Genomic DNA, 22,034 nt, shown 5'->3' on the forward strand with positions numbered 1-22,034 from the left:
CTGCTAAAATCTGAGGGCGAGTGTGCGTAAAACCCCGACTATGTGCTAACCCCAGTCCTAGGACCTGCTGCAGTTTGGCCCAAGATGGGGAATGTTAGGGCCTGCAGCTGTGATGCACCAGCATCGAATGCTGCCAGGGGAGAGAGACACCCAATGAGAGGGCAGCTCGGGAGGTTGAGCGGCTTGGCCTCTGGCAGGGAGGAGGCAGTTGGAAGGTAAAAAAGGCAGTTGGAAGGTAAAAAAGAAGGAGGTAAAAAGAACTGTGCATGTTTGAAAATCTGTCTCCCTCACCTGGAAACCTGGAAACATTCCTCAAAGGAGGTTGCCATTGTTTGCAGTAGCCAAGAGCTCGTCCTGCCCACCATTGGGCTCCATGTGCAAAATGCAGCACAGCCCTGCTATTGACAGCGTGAAGCGAAAGAGAAAGCAGGGCAAGGCAGAGGCTGAGCCAAGGTCATTTTTGTGTTGTCCAGCAGATGCAAATCCTGGTGGTACAAATATTTACTCCTTTAAGGGAGTCCTGAGAGTGGGGGAGGGAGAAGCAGGACTCCTGGTTTCTATCAATGGCTCTGGGTAGGATGTGAGGTATAATGGGTTAAAGTGGGGCAGGGAATCAGGATTCTTGGGTTCAGTTACCTACTTTACAGCTGTTCATATGCAGTAAGGGTTCCACTCCCAGTGCTGCCCCCCAACCTGCTGTGGATAGGGTTGCAAGCTGTCCAGTTTTCAACCAGAACACCTAGGTGAAAAGGGACCCTGGTGGCTCTCATCAGCACTGCTGACAGGGCTGTAAAAGTCTGGTTAGCGGCACAGCTGGAGCCTACACCCCCCCACACGCACACTCCAAACCACTCAGCCCCAGTATGGAGCCCCCTTCTGCACCCCAAACCCCTCATCCCTGGCCCCACCCCAGAGCCTGCACTCCCAGCCAGAGCCTGCACCCCCTCCCACACTCTGAACCCCTCAGCCACAGCCCAGAGACCCCTCCTGCACCACAAATCCCTCATCCCTGGCCCCACCCCAGAGCCCACACCCCCAGCAAAAGCCCTCAACCCCCATGTGCCCCAACCCCCTGCCCCATCCTAGATCCCTCTCCTGCATCCCTCATTTCTAGCCCCACCTGGAGCCCAAACCCCCACCCCAGAGCCCAGAACCCCCCACACCCCAACCCATTACCCCAGAGCCACCTCCTGCACCCCAAACTCCTCATTCCCAGCCTTGCCCAGAGCCCTCACCCAACTCCTACACCCAAATCTCCTGCTCCAGCCTGATGACAGGAAGGGAAAGAGCAAACAACCCATGGAGGGAGGGGGGATAAAGCAATCAGGGGCGGGGCCTCAGAGAAGGGGCGGGGCCGGCATGATGTTCAGTTTTGTGGGATTAGAAAGATGACAACCCTAGTGGTGGGGCTTTGGGCCAAGCCCTGAGCTACTTCTCTCCCTGAAATCCAGAGGGGGTGAGAGGCTTAGAACAGGAGTTAGGGGGAAGCCCCAGCCCCCCCTTTTCTGTGCATGCAGGTGGCATGCTGAGGGGTTGGTGGGAGAGAGCCCTATGACTCAGCGGGGCCAGCAAAGCAAAAGCAAAAGTAAGAGTCTGCAACTACAACACTCCAGCAGAGGAGGTGAGAGGTGAGGCTGGGGGATCAGCGCACCCCAAGGGGGGAGGAGGAAATGTTCTGTCTGCCCCGGGGACCCAGGCCAATGTCTCCCGTCCCCCTCCCTCCCCCCCCCCCCCCCCCCGCCCAGGGTCAATGCCATGAGGCTGCTGAGAGGGATGGGGTGCTCTGTCTCCCTTAGGAGCCTGACAACTGGGCAGTGCTGCCTCTGTGGCTGTGTACCCCCTGGCCTCCCCTCTGTGGGCCCAGTTGGGATCTGCAGGGGCTTCCTTGGTCTCTGGGGGACTCGGCTTCGTGGGAGGGGCTGCTGATTGGAGACTCGGTGTAGTTCTCCAATATAATAAGGGGGGGGGGGTGCTGTAGCTCCCATTGCAAACTGGTGGGACTGCAGCAGGCCAAGGTATTGAGGCTAGTCGAGTGGGCTGGGGTTCCTCTCCCAGCTCTGCCACTGACCTGCTGGGCAAGTCCCTGCATTGGCCCAGAGCCTCAGTTTCCCCATCTGTAGACTGGGGATGACACCCCTATACACACACCCCAATGCTGGGGTGCTCTAGAGCTGGGGCCGGCTGTTGCCAACACTGATGCGCCCCCCGCCCCGCCCGTAGCGATTCTCTGACCCCGGGGGTAGCATCCCCTTTAAGATCCTTGCTCTTCCTTCCAGCACTAGTGCCCCTCCAACCAATGGCACCCAGATGCCCCCGATATCCCAAATCCCAGGCTCAGTCTGCCCCGAGCCCTGGCCTGGCTTCCCATCAGGTCCCATCTCTGCCCTGACTTCCGCCCCCTCGTCCTGCCTTAGGGCCTGATCAAGATGGCAGAGAAGCCCAAGCGCCCGCATCTGGGATTGGCTCAGTACCCCCTGCTGCTCACACTGGAGCCCGAGGGGCATGGCCTGGGCGGGCAGGTCCTGGAGTTGGCTGGTCCAGAGGAGGTCCATGTCCACCAGAAAGACGGCATCTTGATCTGCGACAGCTTCCTGCTGGGGCAGTGTCTGGAGCGGGAACGCTGCCCGCGCCACCACACCCCCAACCCCTTCCACTGGCAGATGCGGCGCCAGGCAGATGGGGTGTGGCTGAGCATTGGCACGTCGGCCCAGCAGCACCTGGAGAACCTCTACTGCAGCACCAGCCACCACAGCGTGGAGCTCGTGGACAAGTACGTGGCTGATTGGACGTGGCCCAGCAGGGGGTGCCATGGGGAGTGGGGCGGGAGCGCTGGCTGTGGGGGGAGCTCCCGGGTGCTCCAGTCCCAGCCCCCCGCCAGGAGAGCATTGGCTGAGGACAGAAGGAGAGAGGGAGGCATCGCCCAGCTACTCACTGCCAGCATGGTGGGGGGGGCGTTGCCTGTGGTTCCTGCCCCTTGGTGACTTCTCCGCTGCCCCCGCTTCCAGGGCCGGCTTATCCTGGACCCTCAACCTGAACTCCATGGACCTGAAGCCCACCCAGCTTTATGACCGCGTCCGGCGCCTCTCCAACAGCGGCGACCCCAGCCGCAGCCCCTACTTCCCCGCGGAGTGGCAGGTGTACTGGGAGGAGTGGGGCGAGTGGGGCCAGTGGCTCATGTACGAGGAGGTGAGGGAAGGGGGGTGATCCCAGGAGAGCAGCGGGTGTGGGGGATGCAGGGGGAGAGAAATGGAAGGCTAGGCCTGGATGGTCCGGGGTGAAGAGCAGTGTGGCTGGGGGGACCTGGGGTGCCCGAGGAGGGGCAGGGGTTGCTGGGAGAGGGGCTGTGTGGCTGGGGGTGACATAGCTGAGGAGGGGGAGGGGTGGCCAGGGGAGCAGCATGGCTGGGAAGGGGAAGGGGCTGTGTGGCTGGAGGTGTGGCCTGGCTGGGTGGGTGGGGCATGAGCATGGTTGGGTGGGCTGTGTGGCTGGGGTAGCTGAGGAGGGTTGTGGCACTGCATGGCTGGGAGGGGGTGCCTGGCTGGGGAAGGGGCTGTGTGGCTGGGGTAGCTGAGGGGTGGCCAGGGGAGCAGCATGGTTGGGAAGGGGGAGGGGCTGTGTGGCTGGAGGTGTGGCCTGGCTGGATGGGTGGGGGAGGGGCATGGTTGGGGGGGGCCGTGTGGCTGGGGTATCGGAGGAGGGTTGTAGCACTGCGTGGCTGGGGGAGTGGCGTGGTTTGGGGAGGGGCTGCGTGGCTGGGGGAGTGGCGTGGTTTGGGGAGGGGCTGCGTGGCTGGGGGAGTGGTGTAGCTAAGGAAGGTGGTGGTGCTGCATGGCTGGGGAGCATCGTGGCCGGGAGTGGGTGCGTGGCTGGGAGGAATGTGGCTGAGGGGTGTCCCATGATGGCGTCTCTCTGTGCCCAGCCGGTGCGATGGGAGCTGCTGGCGGCCTTCGAGAAGGGCATGTGGAACCACGCCTTTGAGCTGCGTGGCCGGCTGTACAATGTGGACCTGAAGAAAATGACCCAGCGCAATGTGCGTACGGGCTTCACCCGGCGCATCCTGCGCCGCCCAATCTTCCGCCCATCCTGGCGCCTGGCGCCCCACCTGCGGTGAGTGCTCTGGCCACGTGCCATCCCTGCCCCTGGGCACCCAAGAGGCTCCCGCCACTAGCCATGCCCTTGTGTGTCTTCTCTTGGCAGGACAGGCCCAGGCGCCACCCTCTCTTCCCCCAGCGCCATCCCTGGGGAGGACCCCCAGGGCACCTACTGGGGCCCATACCCTGCGTCCTGGGTCCCCAAGGCCCCAGTGGGCACCATGTACACGCTGGCTGAAGTGGCACCAGCAGAGAGGGCCTATGAGACCACATGCACGCTGTTCCACAAAACTCTGGCAGAGGACAAGGCTCTGGTGCTGGCCGTCTACCGGGTCCGGAATGACTACCTGTGGCAGAAATACTGTGGGTAAGTAGGGCAGACATGGGGCTGGGCTGGGCATGGGGGGCTGCTAGTGGGTTCTGGACTTTCCCTTGGTGCCCTCGTATCTGGCTGCTGCCACAGGGCTGCGATGGCGGCTGGAACTGTAGCGCAAGTGCACTAATCCTGGGGCGTGGTTCCCCCTGGGCTGGGAATGGGAATCGCCCAAAGGCTGGTGTTTTGTGGTCTTGGTCCCCATGCTCTGGGTCGTGGATGCGGCTGGGCTGGAGCCACGAACCCACCTGGGGCACCCTGCCCGTCCCTAGCCAGCTGGCGATCCCGGCTTCTTACTGTGGTGACTCCTGGCTGCTCTTGGTGCCTGACCCATCATATCCAAGCCTGGGGCAATGCACCAAGGGAGCTCCAGATTGTCAGTGACCCCCTCCCCCCCAATCTGTCCCGCCCTCCAGCCAGAAGAAGTTCATGGCCCAGATCCGTCCCTGTGCGTCACGGTGCTTCCTGGAGAGACACCTCTTCCACGGCACCATGGCCAGCAAAGTGCAGCCTATCTGCGAGATGAACTTTGACCCCCGGGTGTCAGGGGAGAACGGTGAGGCTTACGGGCAGGGCAGCTACTTCGCCACCGACGCCTCCTACTCCCACACTTACGCCAAGCTGGGCGAGGACAGCCTGTGCCACATGTTCCTGGCCAAGGTGCTGGTGGGGCGTTGGGCGCGGGGCAAGCCCAGGTTCCGGCGTCCCCCACCAGCACACGACGGCCGCCTGTACGACTCCTGCACGGACTGCGCTAAGAAGCCACAGATCTTCGTCATCTTTGACAGCTGCCAGTGCTACCCCTACTTCCTGATCCGCTACAAGCTGCTCTCCGAGCCCGTGGCCGTGGACTCGTGATGGGGACTACTGGGGGTCAGAGGTCAGGTTGACAACTTTGTACTTCAAAAATAAGGGACGGTTTTCTTAGCCCCACCCCTCCTCCTGAGATCATTATTATTATTATTATTAACAATACTAAGAAGGACTCACCTACATTCACCAGGGGGATTTCTGCTGCTTTTAGCAGCACTCAGTGACTCCCAGTCTTGCCGTACAGAGATGGAAAAAATAAGGGATGGCCCTTATAATAAGGGACTGTCGGCAACCCTAGTCACAGGTGAAGAGGGCAGCTTGCTCCCAGGGGGTGGGAGTGTGTGGAAGACCCTGAGTCCCTCCCCCCTCACCCCACCTTTGGCACTGACTGGAATAGAGCTTGGTGCTGCCACCCTGGGCCCTGGCGCCCCAGGTTGGAGGGAGGAGTCAGGGCCGTGCGGGGTCAATCACATTGTCTTTCCGCTCTCAGCGGGCAATTGGCGCCATGGGCCTGACACAGGCCTGCCGTCAGATCCTGCTGCCCAGAATGGCTCGGCCTGCTCCCCCAGCACCAGGGACGGGGAGAAAGTCACTGAGGAGCCATTGTCCAGGGTCACTCCTGACCTGCACCCACCCCCCCAGGCCCTACGAACTCCCCGACTCCATGTGCCCCATGGCCGTGGGCACTGGGGTGCTTGCAAGCCTTCCCTCTGGAGAAACATGGGGTTTACCCCAAGATTTATCCCAGCAGTGCACTGCCCACAGTCTGGGAGAGGGGGGTTGTGTGATGTTGGGGGGGGATCTGTCACAGACTCCAGTCATCAGCCCCCCATTGCCCCCTGTTGCTGCTGGGCTGAGGAGGTCCAATCCATGGGCTGGTGTCAGGCTGGTACCTCCTGTGAAGCTGGCCCAGCTCCCACCCTCTCAGCCATCTCCCCCCACAGCCCTGCCTCTGCCAGATTCCTGGTGGGAAGTAAGCACCGCTGCGGCCACATCTCTGGGGTCCTCTGCTGTCAGGGGGATGGGCCTAGGTCCAAGTCGTCCCTCTACCCCCAGGCCCAGGCAGCTGGGGTGTTGCTGCTTCCTGCCTAAGCCCTGCAGCAAAGTCCCCTCTCCTTCCCCGCCCCCATCCCCACAGCCCAGATCATTCCCTGCCCCCTGAGCGACAGGTGCTGGTCCCCCTGGTTCTGGTGTGTCAAGGGAAGAGTTTTGGTCAGGAGGGGCGGCACGGCTGGGGGAATCCCCTTTCCCAGCACTGCCTCTGTTTCCTGAGCATCAGTCAGGGAGGTTGCCATAGGGATGCAGGGGGCCCTGGGTGAGGGCGATGGAGGGCCCAGAGGAGGAAGCAGGGAGCTGTGGGTTTGACACCAGCTGTCCCAGGTGGTGGGGCTGGAGCTGCCGGGGTCTGGGGCCTGGCTCGCTCACAGAGAGACTTCCCACAGCCCCCAAACCACCCTGCAATTGTCGCTATCAAGGCTCCCACCCCCAGCTGGCAGCCTTGTGGGGGGGCAAACAGCCCCAGAGACTGAGCCCTGCGGGGTGGCAGGGACCCTCAGGTGTCAGCTCTGCCCCCTTGTTACCAGCTTTGCCCGTTACTTTCGGGTATGCTCATTTATTAGGGTTACTCTTCGGGGGGGGTTATACTTCTATCAATGTACTGCTTGTGTCACTTGTGTTCTCATATGGAGCTCTGCTTCTCCCTGCTGCAAGTCCCTCCCAATGGAGCTACCCTGCAGGACCTAGGTTCCCCAGGGCTGGGTCCCTCCAGCCCCAGAATCAGACGAACACACACACACAGTAAGAGAGAACATCTGAGAGGACCGGGTTAATCAGCACACCCAAGCTGACCCCTTATATGTCCCTGGGCTCAGTGGGCTGGGTCAAGCAGTATTTCCAAGCTGTCACCCTCATATGGCCTTGGACTCAGCAGGTTGGGTTAAACAGCACCTCCAGGCTGCCACCCTCCTATGCCATGGGCACCGCACTGGATCAGAGTGCGCCTGAGCAGATGGGGTCAAGCAGCACTTTCAGTCTGCCACCCTCATATGCCCCGGGTTCAGCACGTCTCTAGCCCCACTTTCATGTTACACTTGTTCTGGTAGTAACCCACTTGATGAGCAAACCCCACAGGATTTTTGGGCATTGTAGGGATCTTTTAGCTTAGGTACGAGGAGCGTTGCTGCAGAGCAAATGAGGAAACCAAAAAACACTCACGAGTTGGGGGGGGAGAGAGAGAGAGAAGCAACCAGCTTCATCATGAAAGGTATTTATTGCCAGGTAGTAACCAAAGAGGAGCCAAACAAACAAAGCAGTTATAATATTAAATCTAACTTAAATTTAATTATAAAAGTCAGGTTTACAAACCTATAACTGATCACAGGGTCAGAAGGCTATACCGAGAGAGAGAGAGAGCTGGGTTCTCACCATCCGTGACGTTCGAACCAGTTGGGGTTCCCAGGTGGTGGTGGTAGCTGAGGGTCCAGAGTTCTGGAGACAGGCAGAGCCCCCAGCACGATCAGTCAGGAGAAGATGAAGCCCCAGTGGAACTGATGCAGATTTTGGATCCAGGCATCAGAGGACTTACTTGAGCATGGGTAGGGTTTTTTGTAGAGAAACAACAATGGTTCAAGGGAGAACACTAGATTTGTGTATATGTAAACAAGGGAGTATACCAAAGTTGTTTTGTTGAAGCTAGACAATAGGAACTGATCATTCCTGGCTATGGGCTGTGTTCCTTGGAGGGAGCTCACAATACAATTAGGGAGCTTCACTGTTTTGGATACCAATAAAGGATTTATTACTAGAATTGGTCTGATAACAACTGAGCTGGGTGTGTGCAGGCGTGGGTTCATTAACATCTGGAGCAGAGATCCTCCATCATGCAGTGCTTCCCTGTAGTCCTCGCCTTGGAATCTCTGTTCCCTGTTCTGTATGCTAATGGAGATACCTCCTTGTCCTATCTTCCATTCAAATGAGGCTAGGGGAGTTTCCTTAATCCTGTCATCCTCATCCCAGGGGTTTAGGTGTGTCTCTCACTACCTTTTCATTGCCTTTTGTAAATCTTCTGATTGGTTTTTGTTCAAATAGAGGCTGGGGTGGGGAAGGTCTTCTGTGAGTCAGACAGGCTGGGTACTGTGCCCTGGTTCCCCAAAAACACAGAGCTGCTAGGTAACAAGTCCCCCCGTTGATGGGGTGCTCGAGCTGAGGGAGTATCCCCGTCACAGCCTTACTCCGTGGTACCGGGTCTGATCTTCCATCCATTGCAGCTGCCGCATCAGTCGCTAGATCCAGCAAACCAGTAGAACCAGATAAATTGCTAGTATAATTTGGAAATCGATTATCACCACAATGGGGTGAAGCACGATATTTAAAAGACCTGTTGCACTGGGGCTCCACCCAAGCAGTCTTCCACCAGGAGTGATGGCCTGTGTTTTTAACTGTAGCGGCTAGCCTAGAGATCGCCTGGTTGTGGTGCTGAATCTCGAGTTTGCCTTTCTCCCCCAAAGTTCAGAGCTTCTGCAGCTCAGTTTGTAAGGAGCGATGAGTTAATAGTCCCTTACTGGCAGTGAGACCCATTCCCAGTGAAATGGGGGAAACCTCTTTGTAGAGCTCAGGAGAGGCATTTAAATGTTATACAGTCCATATAGGCACAGTAAACTTAATATCACAGCTAACAATAGTGGTTACATTACAGAAACAGCGGTTAATGTAAGGCACCATGGATTGAATCCAATGTCCATTAATCAATACAATATTACATCTCATTCTTACACACATACATGCTTTACCAACATAGATAATAACAGACCCCTCTTCCTTGATAACATGGAAGGAACAGGTTTCAGAGTAGCAGCTGTGTCAGTCTGTATCTGCAAAAAGGAAAGGAGTATTTGTGGCACCTTAGAGACTAACAAATTTATCTGAGCATAAGCTTTAGTGAGCTACAGCTCACTTCATCGGATGCATGCTTTTTCTCTCCTGCTGGTAATAGCTCGCCTTACCCGATCACTCTCGTTACAGTCTGTATGGTAACACCCATTGTTTCATGTTCTCTGTGTATATAAAATCTCCCCACTGTATTTTCCACTGTATGCATCCGATGAAGTGAGCTGTAGCTCACAAAAGCTTATGCTTAAATAAATTTGTTAGTCTCTAAGGTGCCACAAGTACTCCTGTTCTTTTTATGGAAGGAACAGTGAGACTTATTCCCAGGTTGTGGGAAGAAGCATTCATCATGTTCCTCCAATGATTGGTCTTCACAGATATAGCCCAAACCTTCTTTTCTCCTACACCCCTTTACATTTACTGTGTTCCACACATTATCTTTCTGCCAGACTCAAACGTTAGGATCTCTGGAGTACATTACTGAGTTATCATTAATCTGTTATCCCAGCGGGACTACTGGGTAGATTACTCTAATTTCTTTGCCTGCCACTGTTATCAAGAATAACTGCAAGCTTTGCTGGTGGTGATTGTACGAAGTGTTAACTAGTCTCCACCAGGGCCGGAGGACTAACTTCGTTACATGGGGCAGAATCAAGTTGATTGCCTCCATGGGAATTTGTCCTACTGTGGCTTGCCGAATCATTCCCATGATTACGTGCTGGGTGAGAGGCTGAGTTTGCTCACACACTGAGGTCAATGAGACCTTATTCTGTAGGGACTGTACACCAGACATCATTAACTCTTCATCTTTTTCTATCAGTCTTTCCCACCCAGGAAATACCTTACTTATTAACTACTGTTCCTCACTTAACTGTTTCAAAGATGTTGTTAATGGGGTATATTTCTTTACTATATTTTCGGTGGCATATGATAGTTTATTAGCCAGAACTTCTATATTTGCAGCAGCATCTAAAGAGATTCCTATTCCTACAGGTGCAATCTAATCACTTAATTCCCCTTTTACTCTATTTACATGGTCAGCCCCTTGCCACATTCTTACCTGTTCATCCCAACCCTTATGGCAAGTTCCAATCAAGGGAGCGCATACAGGTGCTATGCAAGAGATATTCATGCCCTCTAAGTGGATTTGAACCTCCTTCAGAGAAGTCTGAGGTTGAAGAACCAAAAGTTCTTGTTGATCCAATTTTAACACATGGGGTCCTGAAATTGCGGCGCTTAAAAGTTGGAGGGAAGCGAGGTTTGTGATCAGAGGGTCAAAATTTAAAACTGTTTTTTTCGGTTGTTGTTGGCCCAATTCTGTTCTGCACAAACCGGGCTCATGGAATCAATGTGCCCATAGAATTTAAACCAAATTGTTGGCATGAGCTTGTCACAGTGTGTGCCCTTTAATGGAACTACCCAGTCTGGGGGACCTTGCTGAATCAGGTCATGTCCAGCTAAAGTCCAGTTCAGCAGTTCCCAGTTTATGGGGAACCGTGTGATATTCTTGCCTGGTGGTGTGATCAGAGACAGCTGCAGTTCAACTCCAGGTAACAGAGGTGTCTGGGTTCCGATGACAATGATGACACATAGGGGTATGGTTGCTCCGCAAACAGCAGAAGAAACCAGGACTATCCTGCACCTTCTGCCACCCAGGAGGCTGTCACTGGTTGCGTTTGATGGTGTACATCCCTTTTGAGACCACAACAGCTTACAGAAGAATGGGACGGAATCTGCTGTGGTCTTAGTTTCATAACAAAACTTGAGTGACTCCTCGGGGCACTCTGCGTGCAATTAGCAACGCTTTCCTAGAGGCAACCCCAGGAGTTGCTGACAGCATAGAACTGGTAGCAACGCTGCAGGGCCAGTTGCTCCCATTCCCATAGAATCCATGCATGTGGCAGAGCGGTTTTACTTCCTGGGCTCCAGCTGGCAAGCCCCTCCAGAGGCTCAGAGGGATCACAGGTACAGCATAGAGCCTGGACCGCATCAGACTCCAGACACTTATGAACAGCAGGGGGCTGGTGCAACGGTGGGATGTCATGGCTCATGTTCAGGACCTGTGAAGGGGCAGAGAAGAGAGAACAAAACCCCATTTATACTGGGAGAGCCTGGGACCAATATTGCAGGGGGAACATGAAGCAGTGACCTACGTGAGGGTGGCCATAAGTTGAAAACTTCTCTGGCCTTTTCCTGCCTCAGTATCGGGGTAGGCACTGACAAGCCCACCCAACGCGTGTTTTCCAATGGCCCCAAACCGTTCCTTCTTGCTAGCCAAGAAGGGTGGCTGGCAGGACGGAGAAGACAGTTATAATATCCCTTGAGGGTCAGGTGTTTTACCCTTCCACTCTTTGAGCGGTGAGGAATGAAACCATTTCCACCAGGATTTCCTGTTTTTTCCATTCAGGATTTCTACCTGATAAACACTAGGGCTGGCCCGATTCACAATAAAGCACAGGCCATCCCAGGTGTGTGTCAAAGAGTGCTCCTTCACTGAAAACTGTCTGTACATCACTGCTTGGCCTAATTGTTACCCGCACAAAATTCTCTGTTACTTATACACTCTAGGGACACCCACCTTTACCCAGTTTGTAGGACTCCAGGCGAAAGGCTAACTTTACTCCTCCATGGGCTCTGGGCAAACAGCCTTTCCCTGTGGACTCAGGACCTAATCTTTTGTGAGTTTATGGGGTCTTCCACCAGCGAAAGAGCCCCACACAGCAATACCCCACTCAATCTCCACCTATTAACAATCACCAAAACAGAATGCACACCCCATACACACAACGCTTACCACTCCCAACAAGACAGATGAACCCTTCCTGATGGCCAGCTAGGATCAGGTCCATCTGCGGGACTCCAACCTCCACACAGTACCACCGGCAGAGTGCCGAGGTCTGGCAGCTCCGATCCTGGGGCTGTTTCCTGGAGTTGGTTCCCTTAGAGCATCCCCTTTCCCAGGGGTATTTCCCCTTCTTCATTACTCATCTCTCTAACCTGTTGGTTTTTTCCTGTCTCAAGTGAGCAGCCAAGGGTTTTTTTTCAGCCCTATCTACTTCCCTTATCTCATTAATGATCCCTACCAAAAGCCCTTTCACGCAGTCACAGTATTGCTCTAAAATCTTTACTTTTAAGCACAACTCTTTAACTCCTTATTGCATGGTCCTACAGTTATTCTAAGCACGAATCTTAACTTAAAAGTTACAGGATGTTACCAAATATTCTATAAGAGAGAGACCTCGCTAAAGGAGCTTAGTCTGAAAAAGGAAGAGACAGTTTGCTCAGGTCCGTGCCTCAGTTTACCCACTCCACAACAACTACTCAACAAGTACCACGTGATTAGGGTCACGTGCTGCCTGCGTTCCTCCACCAATTTGTTACCAGCTTTGCCTGTTACTTTGGGTATGCTCATTGATTAGGGTTACTCTTCGGGGGGCGGGGCGTTTCTGTAATTCGATCAATGTACTGCTTGTGTCACATGTGTTCTCATACGGCGCTGTACTTCTCCCTGCTGCAAGTCCCTCCCAGTGGAGCTACCCTGCAGGACCAAGGTTCCCCAGGGCTGGGTTCTTCCAGCCCCAGAATCAGTCAGACACACACACACATTAACAGAGCGCATCTGAGAGGACCAGGTTAATCAGCACTCCCAAGCTGTCACCCTCATATGGCCTTGGACTCAACAGGCTGGGTCGAACAGCACCTCCAGGCTGCCACCCTCCTATGCCCTGGGCACCACACCAGAACAGGGTACGCCTGAGCAGGCTGGGTCAAGCAGCACTTTCCATCTGCCACCCTCATATGCCCCTGGACTCAGCAGACTGGGTCGAGCAACACTTCCAAGCTGCAATCCTCCTAGGGCAGTTTTTTGGGCAGTTTTTCAAAGAGACATTATTAAGGGCACAAGATCAAATTATCCCACTGCGTAGGAAAGACGGGAAGTCTGGCAAGAGACCACCCTGGCTTAACCAAGAGATCTTCAATGATCTAAAACTCAAAAAAGAGTCCTACAAAAAAGTGGAAACTCGGTCAAATTACAAAGGATGAACATAAACAAATAACACAGGTATGTAGGGACAAAAGTAGAAAAGCCAAGGCACAAAACGAGATCAAACTAGCTAGGGACATAAAAGGAAACAAGAAAACATTTTACAAATACATTAGAAGCAAGAGGAAGACCAAGAATGGAGTAGGCCCGTGACTCAATGCGGGGGGAAAGACAATAACAGAAAATGTGGAAATGGCAGAGGTGCTTAATGACTTCTTCTTTTTGGTTTTCACCAAGAAGGTTGGTGGTGATTGGATGTCTAACATAGAGACTGCCAGTGAAAATGAGGTAGGATCAGAGTCTAAAATAGAAAATGAACAAGTCAAAAGTTACTTAGACAAGTTAGATGTCTTCAGATCACCAGGGCTTGATTAAATGCATCCTAGAATACTCAAGGAAACTGAGGAGATATCTGAGCCATTAGCAATTATCTTTGAAAAGTCATGGAAGACAGGAGACATTTCAGAAGACTGGAAAAGAGCAAACATAGTGCCCATCAATAAAAAGGGAAATAAGGACAACCTGGGAAATTACAGACCAGTCAGCTTAACTTTGGTACCTGGAAAGATAATGGAGCAATCAGTTTGCAAACACCTAGAAGATAATGAGGTGATGAGTAACAGTCAGCATGGATTTGTCAAGGACAAATCATGTCAAACCAACCTCATAACTTTCTTGGACAGGGTAACAAGCCTTGTGGATGGGGGGAAGCAGTAGATATGGTATATCTTGAATTTAGTAAGGCTTTTGATACTGTCTTGCATAACCTTCTCATAAACAAACTAGGGAAATACAACCTAGATGGAGCTACTATAAGGTGGGTGCATAACTGGTTGGAAAATCATTCCCAGAGAGTAGTTATCAGTGGTTCACAGTCATGCTGGCAGGGCATAATGAATGGGGTCCTGCAGGAATCAGTTCTGGGTCCGGTTCTGTTCAATATCTTCATCAATGATTTAGATAATGGCATAGAGAGTACACTTATAAAGTTTTTGGACGATACCAAGCCGGGAAAGGTTGCAAGTGCTTTGGAGGGTAGGATTAAAATTCAAGATGATCTGGACAAACTGGAGAAATGGTCTGAAGTAAATAGGGATGAAATTCAAAAAGGACAAATGCAAAGTACTCTACTTAGGAAGGAACAATCAGTTGCACAAATACAAAATGGGAAATGACTACCTAGGAAGGAGTACTGTGGAAAGGGATCTGTGGGTCATGCTGGATCACAAGCTAAATATGAGTCAACCGTGTAACGCTGTTGCAAAAAAAGCAAACATCATTCTGGGATGTATTAGCAGGAGTATTGTAAGCAAGACACGAGAAGTAATTCTTCCGCTCTACTGCACACTGATACAGCCTCAACTGGAATATTGTGTCCAGTTCTTGGTGCCACATTTCAGGAAGGATGTGGACAAATTGGAGAAAGTCCAGAGAAGAGCAACAAAGATGTTTAAAGGTCTAGGAAACATGACCTATGGGGGAAGATTGAAAAAAATTGGGTTTGTTTAGTCTGGAGAAGAGAAGACTAAGAGGGGACATTATAACAGTTTTCAAGTATGTAAAAGGTTATTACAAGGAGGAGGGAGAAAAATTGTTGTTCTTAACCTCTGAGGATGGGACAAGAAGCCATGGGCTTAAATTGCAGCAAGGGCGGTTTAGGTTGGACATTAGGAAAAACTTCCTAACTGTCAGGGTGGTGAAGCACTGGAATAAATTGCCTAGGGAGGTGGAGGAACCTCCATCACTGGGGATTTTTAAGAGCAGGTTGGACAAACACCTGTCAGGGATGGTCTAGATAATACTTAGTCCTGCCTTGAGTGCAGGGGACTGGACTAGATGACCTCTCGAGGTACTTTCCGGTTCTATGATTCTATGTCCCAGGTTCAGCACGTCTCTATCCCCACTTTCATGTTACAATTGTACCAGTAGTAACCCACTTGATGAGCAAACCCCACAGGATTTTTGGGCGCTGCAGGGATCTTTTAGCTTAGGTACGAGGAGCGTTGCTGCAGAGCGAATGAGGAAACCAAAAAACACTCACGAGGGGGAGAGAGAGAAGCAACCAGCTTCATCATGAAAGTTATTTATTGACAGGTAATAACCATAGGGGAGCCAAACGAACATAACAGTTATAATATTAAATCTAACTTAAATTTGAGTATAAAAGTCAGGTTTACTAAACTATAACTGATCACACAAGCCAGGGTCAGAAGGCTACACTGAGAGAGAGAGAGAGAGCTGGGATCTCACCACTCCGTGAAGCTTGAATTGGTCGGGGTTCCCAGGTGGTGGTGGTAGCTGAGGGTCCAGAGTGCAGGAGACAGGCAGAGCCCCCAGCACGATCAGTCAGGAGAAGATGAAGTCCCAGTGGAACTGATGCAGATTTTGGATACAGGCATCAGAACACATACTTGAGCATGGGTAGGGTTTTTGTAGAGAAACAACAATGGTTCAAGGGAGAACACTAGATTTGTTTGTATGTAAACAAGGGAGTATACCAGAGTTGCTTTGTTGAAGCTAGACAATGGGAGCTGATCATTCCTGGCTATGGGCTGTGTTCCTTGGAGGGAGCTCACAATGCAATTAGGGAGCTTCACTGTTTTGGATACCAATAAAGGATTTATTACTAGAATCACTCCTGAGCTGGATGTGTGCAGGCGTGGGTTCATTAACATCTGGAGCAGAGATCCCCCATCATGCAGTGCTTCCCTGCTTTTCTGGTCCCAGAGTTCAGCGCGGTTCTTGCCTTGGAATCTCTGTTCTGTATGTTAATGGAGGTGCCTCCATGTCCCATCTTCGATGCAAATGAGGCCAGGGGAGTTTCTTTACTCCTGTCACCCTTGTCGGAGGGGTTTAGGGGTGTTTCCCACGGCCTTTTCATTGCCTTTTGTAAGTCTTTCTTCTGATCAGTTTTGGTTCAAGCAGAATCTGGGGGTAAGGTCTTTCGTGAATCAGACAGGCTGGGTACTGTGCCCTGGTTCCCCAAGAACACAGAGCTGACAGGTAACACCCCCCAGGCCTGGGAGCACCTGTGGGCCTTGCTTAGGGTGGGGTCATAGGTCTCACGCCCCTCCTCCTACTGTCCTGCCATCGGGGCCCATGGAAGAGTCTGGACACAAGGCCAGAGTCCTTCTGGGAAACACCCCACAACCCTATCATTAAAGTCCAAACCACAGCAGAGGCACGGCAGGGCTGGAATGGGGGGACAGGGCTGGCATGGGGTTGGGTGTGTCGCTGGGCTGGCATGAGGGTGCAGCAGGGCCAGCATCATGTGGGGGGCATGGCAGGGACAGCATGGGAGTGGGGGCAGGGCTGACCTGGTGTGGGGGGTGTGGCAGGGCCGACATGGGGGTTCATGGTAGGGACAGCATGGGCGGGGCTTGGGGACCAAACAGGGCTGGTGGGGGAGTGATGGGCCATCACAGGAAGGTGCTCCTGTCTCAGGACTCTGGGTGAGATGAGTTTGTGGGGGCTCAACCTGGTGCCCATGTGTCCCCAAAACCAGAACCACCAGGGGAGCAGAGCGGGCATCACAAGCCCAGCCGCCCCTTGTTGAGCGATAGAAAATTCCCCCCTCCCCCACATACTGAAATAGGACCGGTCCCCCACCCCCTGCACTCTGTGGGACTTGGCATCTGGGTCTGCAGCCAGTGCTTGGACCCACACAGACCCTGACATCAACTAAGGCAACGCCCCTGAGTCCCGACCCACAGCTCCCTGCTACCCCAGTCCTGGGCTTCCAGCCCCAGCTCTGCTGGTGCCCCTCAATCCCGACCCACAGCCCCTTCCTACCCTATTGACAGTATCTACTGCTTGAACTGTCCCTCTTTTTTCCCTGGTGCACATAGGCTGTGGATGAGAGCAGCTAATCCCATGTCCTGGGGCTTGGCCTGGGGGTGCTAACCTCAAACCGCAGCAGAGAAAACCCAGCACTGCCCCCCTCCCCCACATGGATCAGCCCAAAACCGAGATGGCTGCAGGGTGGCCCTGGGAATCCAGCTGCCTTCTGACGGCAGGGGGTGCTCTTTGCTTGCACAATCCCCTGGCACAGAGGAGCTGAGCCCCTGGGACAGTGGTATCTAGTGGTTAGAGTGGCAGGGGCTGGGAGCCAGGGCTCCTGGATTCTATCCCTGACTCTGGGAAGGGGGCATGTAGAGGTTACAGTGGGGGTAGGGAGCCAGGGCTCCTGGGTTCTATCCCTGGCTCTGGGAAAGGGGAGGGGTCTAGTGGTTGTGGGGAGGCAGGGCAGGAAGCCAGGACTCCTGGGTTCTATTTCCAGTCCTGCTCCGTAACCACAGTGAGGTCCCCACAGCTCTCAGTGGCAGGGGCTGCTGGAGCCGTGGGTCGGGGTGGGGGCTCTGGTTGCGGAGGGGAAGCGCTGCGTGTCAGGGATACCAGCCCTGCAGCCTCCCCGGCCGGTTGCAGAGGAAGCTGGGCCGGGCGCTGCCAGGGGCGGATACGCTGGGCCGTGCTGATAAAGGTTGCGTTAGACCAGGCAGCCACCCCTCCGCGAGACCAGTTACATAACGTTGCCTGGGCTCTTTAGCAACGGGGCCAGGCGGGGTGTGGGACAGCTGTGCTGGGTCCCCCCTGAAGCTGAAGGGGCGGTCCCGTCAAGTCTGTGCCCCCCAGAGCCACTCACCCAACTGGCCCCCCACCCACCTTTCGGGCTGAGCTGCTCCAGAATCTGGGTCCAGGGTGCTGCTCCATGGGGCAGGGTCCAATCCCAGGGGGAGCCTGGGCAGTGAGCATCCCCAGGACTTGAACCTGGCATATGTCTGGGGTGACAGCGGGAGTGACTGGGGCTAGAGTAAGTGGGAGGGGGGCAGGGGGATGCCGCACTGGCTCACCTGCACCCAGCCCCAGCCCCACATTGCTGCCAAGCCTGGCAGATCCTTATTCAGAAACCTGTTCTCCAGCAGTGAAATGCAGCCACCTCTGGGGTGGGTGGGGTGGGTGCTTCAATGCACTGAACAAAAGGGCCTGACTTTGTCCTGGTGGGGTCGCCACCCCCTGCAGCCCCAGCCCAGCACTGGCTCGGCCAAGCATCTCTGGGGCTAGGGAGCTGAGCCGCTCCCCTGCTGCTGCATCTGGTGCTCCCGGCCCCGTCCTCAGACTACGAGTCCCAAGATCCCCTGGGCAGGCTAGAGGGAAGCCCCAGAAATAGGCTCGGGCCCTGGGGGTTATAAATTGTCCATATGGCACAATACACAGGAGGTGGCACAGAAACCACAGTAACGGCCTTCCTGTGTGTGCGGGGGAGGGGGTCGCACAAGGGAGGAAAAACATCCAGAGCCTGTGATACCCTGGCTCTGATACCATAGTGTGGCATGCCCCAGATGGGCTGCCGTGGCACCCGTGTGCGCCGCGTGTTACAGGCGTGCGCTGCCGTGGCATCCCTGCGTGCCGCGTGTTACAGGCGTGTGCTGCCGTGGCATCCCTGTGTGCCGCGTGTTACAGGCGTGCGCTGCCGTGGCATCCCTGTGTGCCGCGTGTTACAGGCGTGTGCTGCCGTGGCATCCCTGCGTGCCGCGTGTTACAGGCGTGTGCTGCCGTGGCATCCCTGTGCGCTGCGTGTTACAGGCGTGCGCTGTCGTGGCATCCCTGTGTGTCGCGTGTTACAGGCATGTGCTGCCGTGGCATCCCTGCGTGCAGCGTGTTACAGACGTGCTGCCGTGGTATTACTGTGGACATGTGCTAACATGGGATTCCTATGTTATGTGCCCTGCATAATACATTACACACATGGTATTTCTGTGTGGTGCCCATTACAGCTAGATGCTGACCCAGGATTCATCCTTAAGAATGTTGCAGGTGTGTCCTGTGATCTGTATTATTGCTATAGGAAGCAAGTCACGGTTATGTGCTGTTAGAGCATCTCCACACCATACATGTCACAGCTGTGTAACTACTAGCTCATGCCACCAGGGTTCATGTGTAAGGCATGCGGCAAAGGTGTGCTGTGATATTCCTATGTTCTGTTTGCTGCAGTTCTATGCAGCTCTGCTACTCCTGAATCTCCTCATACCAGAGCTTGACACCCATATAACTTCACTGACTTTAACAGAAAGATTCCTGGTTTACACCAGTGTGAGAAGAATCAGGACCATGACCGAGCAGTCCCATGTATACCTATTGAAGATTTATGCTGCTCTAGCATTCATGTATATTACGTGTTGCCGTCATGATGATCGAGCATTGACATGTACTGCCTGTGCAGACAGATGCTGCCTAGTATTCACATTGGTTGCATGTTGCAGGCGTGTGCAGCTGCATGATCCCCTATTAAGCCATGTTGGGGGGGGTGCATGTTATTTACATGGGGGCAGGTATGCACTGAACTAGCACGCCTGCACCATGCACGCCACAGACACATGCTGCTGAGATCGTTCCATGTGAGCCCCAGTACAGACGGGTGCCTCATGTCATACCCATGATACGCACACGCATGCACTGAGTGAAGACAGGGCACACGCCAGGGCTCACAGCCCGGGAGCAGCATGTGCAGCAGAAAGACTGCCTGCGCCTTTAAGACAGGTGCGTGGGGATGCCTGGTTACCTGGGCCCATAAAAGGGCCTTTGTCTCTGCCTTGGCCTGGGCCAGCCCTGGGGGAGGGGGAGCCCAGGAGAATGAAAGGGCCGAGATTCAGGCAACCCTCCCCCAGCCTCAGCCCTGGAGCCCCCACTGCCCTGGGACTGTTCAGGTATCAGATCCCTCTCCCGCCCCCTGCCATGCCCTGGGGTGCGGGGGGGTGCACTTCCTGCTAGGATGCACTCCCTAAGCGCTCCCCCAGGCTTCCACGGGCCCCCCCCAAAACTGCAGGACACGTGGACTCACAGCCTGCACCCACTCACTGGCGGTGCCTAGGAGCCAGCACTCTTGGGTTCTATCCCTGGCTCTGGGAGCAGGGTCTAGTGGTTTGGTGGGGGAGCCAGGACTCCTGAGTTCTATCCCTGGTTCTGGGAGGGGGGTGGGGATGGCTCTCTGTGACAAGCAATGGGGCCGTTTCATCCTCGATGGCCAATGTGATTCAAGCTCAACCCGGCAGCAGTCGCTCCCCTCCAGCACCAGGGGCAGAACTCAGGAGTCCTGGCTCCCAGGCCCCCTGCTCTAACCACTAGTCACCCTCCCTTCCTTGAGCTGGAGATAGAACCCAGGCATCCTGGCTTCCAGCCAACCCGAGGTAACCCACTGCACCTCATTCCTATCTCAGAGCTGGATTAGAACCCAGGAATCCTGGGCCATGAATATACAGCACACAGCACAAGGTGCAGTAAGAAATATCCATGAGCTCTAATGCCTGTGTTTCCAGCCAGGTGGCTGATGTGATCCAGGGGGAGTCACAGCCCCTCTCTATGCATCAGTTTCCTTCCCTAGATCCCACTCCTCTCCCAGAGCCAGGAATAGAACCCAGGAGTCCTGGCTCCTAGTCACCCCTGCTCTAAGCACTGACCTCCACTCCCTACCCAGAGATAGGAACAGAACCCAGGAGTCCTGACTCCCGGGTCCTGCACTGTAACCCACTAGACCCCTATGCAGGGCTGTCTGTGAGCTCTTTGGGATAGAGACTCACTTGGTGTGTACAGCGCCTGGTGTGGTGGGATCCTCTTCTCTGCTTAGACCCACGGGTGCTACGGGAAAAATCAGAAATACTCAAAGAGTGTAAACCATTTTTATTATTTATATTCCGGGCTCCCCTAGCGCTGCACAGACCCAGAGTGAGACACAGCCCCCGCCCCAAAAAGCTCACAAGTCTGACTAGATAAAAGGTGGGAGGGGAAACTGAGGCACAAGCAGGGAAGGAGATTTACCCAGAGTCACCCAACTGGGAATAGAACCCAGGTGTCCTGAGCCCCAGGCCCACATGGCAGCCCCAGCCAGGCTGCCATTGGCTTAGGCTCTATAGCCTCCTCACAACGAGGCCTTGTTGGCAAGGGCCCTGTTTCCCCTGTGTCCTGGCCCATGAGCTCTGAGTCTCCATGGCAACCCACACCGATGGCACCAGCTCTGGGGCCAACGGCAGGGAACTCCCAGGGGTGAGGGGGTTCACTCACCATCCGGCCCAGGGAATGGGCCCCCTACCCATGGGGACAGTTCTCCATGGAAAGCCCCCGCCTCGGAGACAATGTGTCTGACTCATTGTGCAATTGGCCAGTTTTGGTTCCTTCTCACGGGCCTTGGCCAGGCGGCTGCAGCCTCCAATTCTGGCAATGGCCTAGCGATTCCTCCCCACAACCTCACTCCCCTCCCAGAGCTGGGAATAGAACCCAGGAGTCCTGATGCCCATTCCTCCTGCCTCCCCCACACAAACCCTCTCTGATCACCAGACCCCACACCCCTCCCAGGGCTGGGGATAGAACTCAGGGGTCCTGACTTCCAGTCTCCACTGCTCGAACCACAAGACCCCACTGTCGTCCCAGAAGTGGCCCACTCAGCCCTTGGCTGCCCCACTGAGACTGTAAGGGCCTGTTGTTTGTAGAACCCAAGTGGCTTGTGTGGTGGAGTGGAGTTGGTTAGAACAGAGGGAGCTGGGAGTCAGGACACCTGGGTTCCACTCGCCATATCTGCCTCAGCTTTTCTATCTGACTTTCAGCCAGTCCCAGCCCTTCTCTGTGCCTCAGTTTCCCCATCAGTACAATTGGGTAATGGCTGGCAGGGGGGTTAACAAATGTGCAAGATTCTCACAAAAAAGACACAATGGATGATGCTGGTGCCCCCTTCATCATGCCCTCCTGCACCCTGTGGTCACCCTGCTGCCCCCCAGCTAACCCCAGGATTGCTGTGCCCCCTTTGGTCACCCAGCACCCCCGGCCACAGACACCTCTC

At 54.5% G+C, this 22,034-nt stretch overlaps 1 protein-coding gene across 2 annotated transcripts; it reads left to right on the forward strand.

Annotated features, from left to right (window-relative positions):
* Positions 1 to 1,390: 1,390 nt before the first annotated feature.
* LOC144277758 (protein mono-ADP-ribosyltransferase TIPARP-like) lies at positions 1,391 to 6,484 on the forward strand. 2 transcript variants are annotated; one of them, XM_077838739.1, is made up of 6 exons: positions 1,391 to 1,628; positions 2,415 to 2,770; positions 3,006 to 3,186; positions 3,920 to 4,107; positions 4,198 to 4,458; positions 4,881 to 6,484. In XM_077838739.1, the coding sequence occupies exons 2-6, from the start codon at positions 2,427 to 2,429 to the stop codon at positions 5,320 to 5,322; spliced, it is 1,416 nt and encodes a 471-aa protein (XP_077694865.1). In that variant the 5' UTR covers positions 1,391 to 1,628; positions 2,415 to 2,426; the 3' UTR covers positions 5,323 to 6,484. The 2 variants fall into 2 exon arrangements, with proteins under 2 accessions (XP_077694865.1, XP_077694866.1); XM_077838740.1 differs by having other exon boundaries at positions 1,391 to 1,621.
* Positions 6,485 to 22,034: the final 15,550 nt, after the last annotated feature.

This window comes from Eretmochelys imbricata, chromosome 20 (genome assembly GCF_965152235.1).
Source record: "Eretmochelys imbricata isolate rEreImb1 chromosome 20, rEreImb1.hap1, whole genome shotgun sequence".
Taxonomy (NCBI): Eukaryota; Metazoa; Chordata; order Testudines; family Cheloniidae; genus Eretmochelys; species Eretmochelys imbricata.

Excerpts from the sequence above, each read along its gene's own strand:
- LOC144277758 (XM_077838739.1), top strand. The coding sequence starts at position 2,427 with ATGGCAGAGAAGCCCAAGCGCCCGCATCTGGGATTGGCTCAGTACCCC. Across the intron at positions 3,187-3,919 it reads AGTGGCTCATGTACGAGGAG|CCGGTGCGATGGGAGCTGCT; the intron begins GTGAGGGAAGGG and ends CTCTGTGCCCAG. Across the intron at positions 4,108-4,197 it reads CGCCTGGCGCCCCACCTGCG|GACAGGCCCAGGCGCCACCC; the intron begins GTGAGTGCTCTG and ends TTCTCTTGGCAG.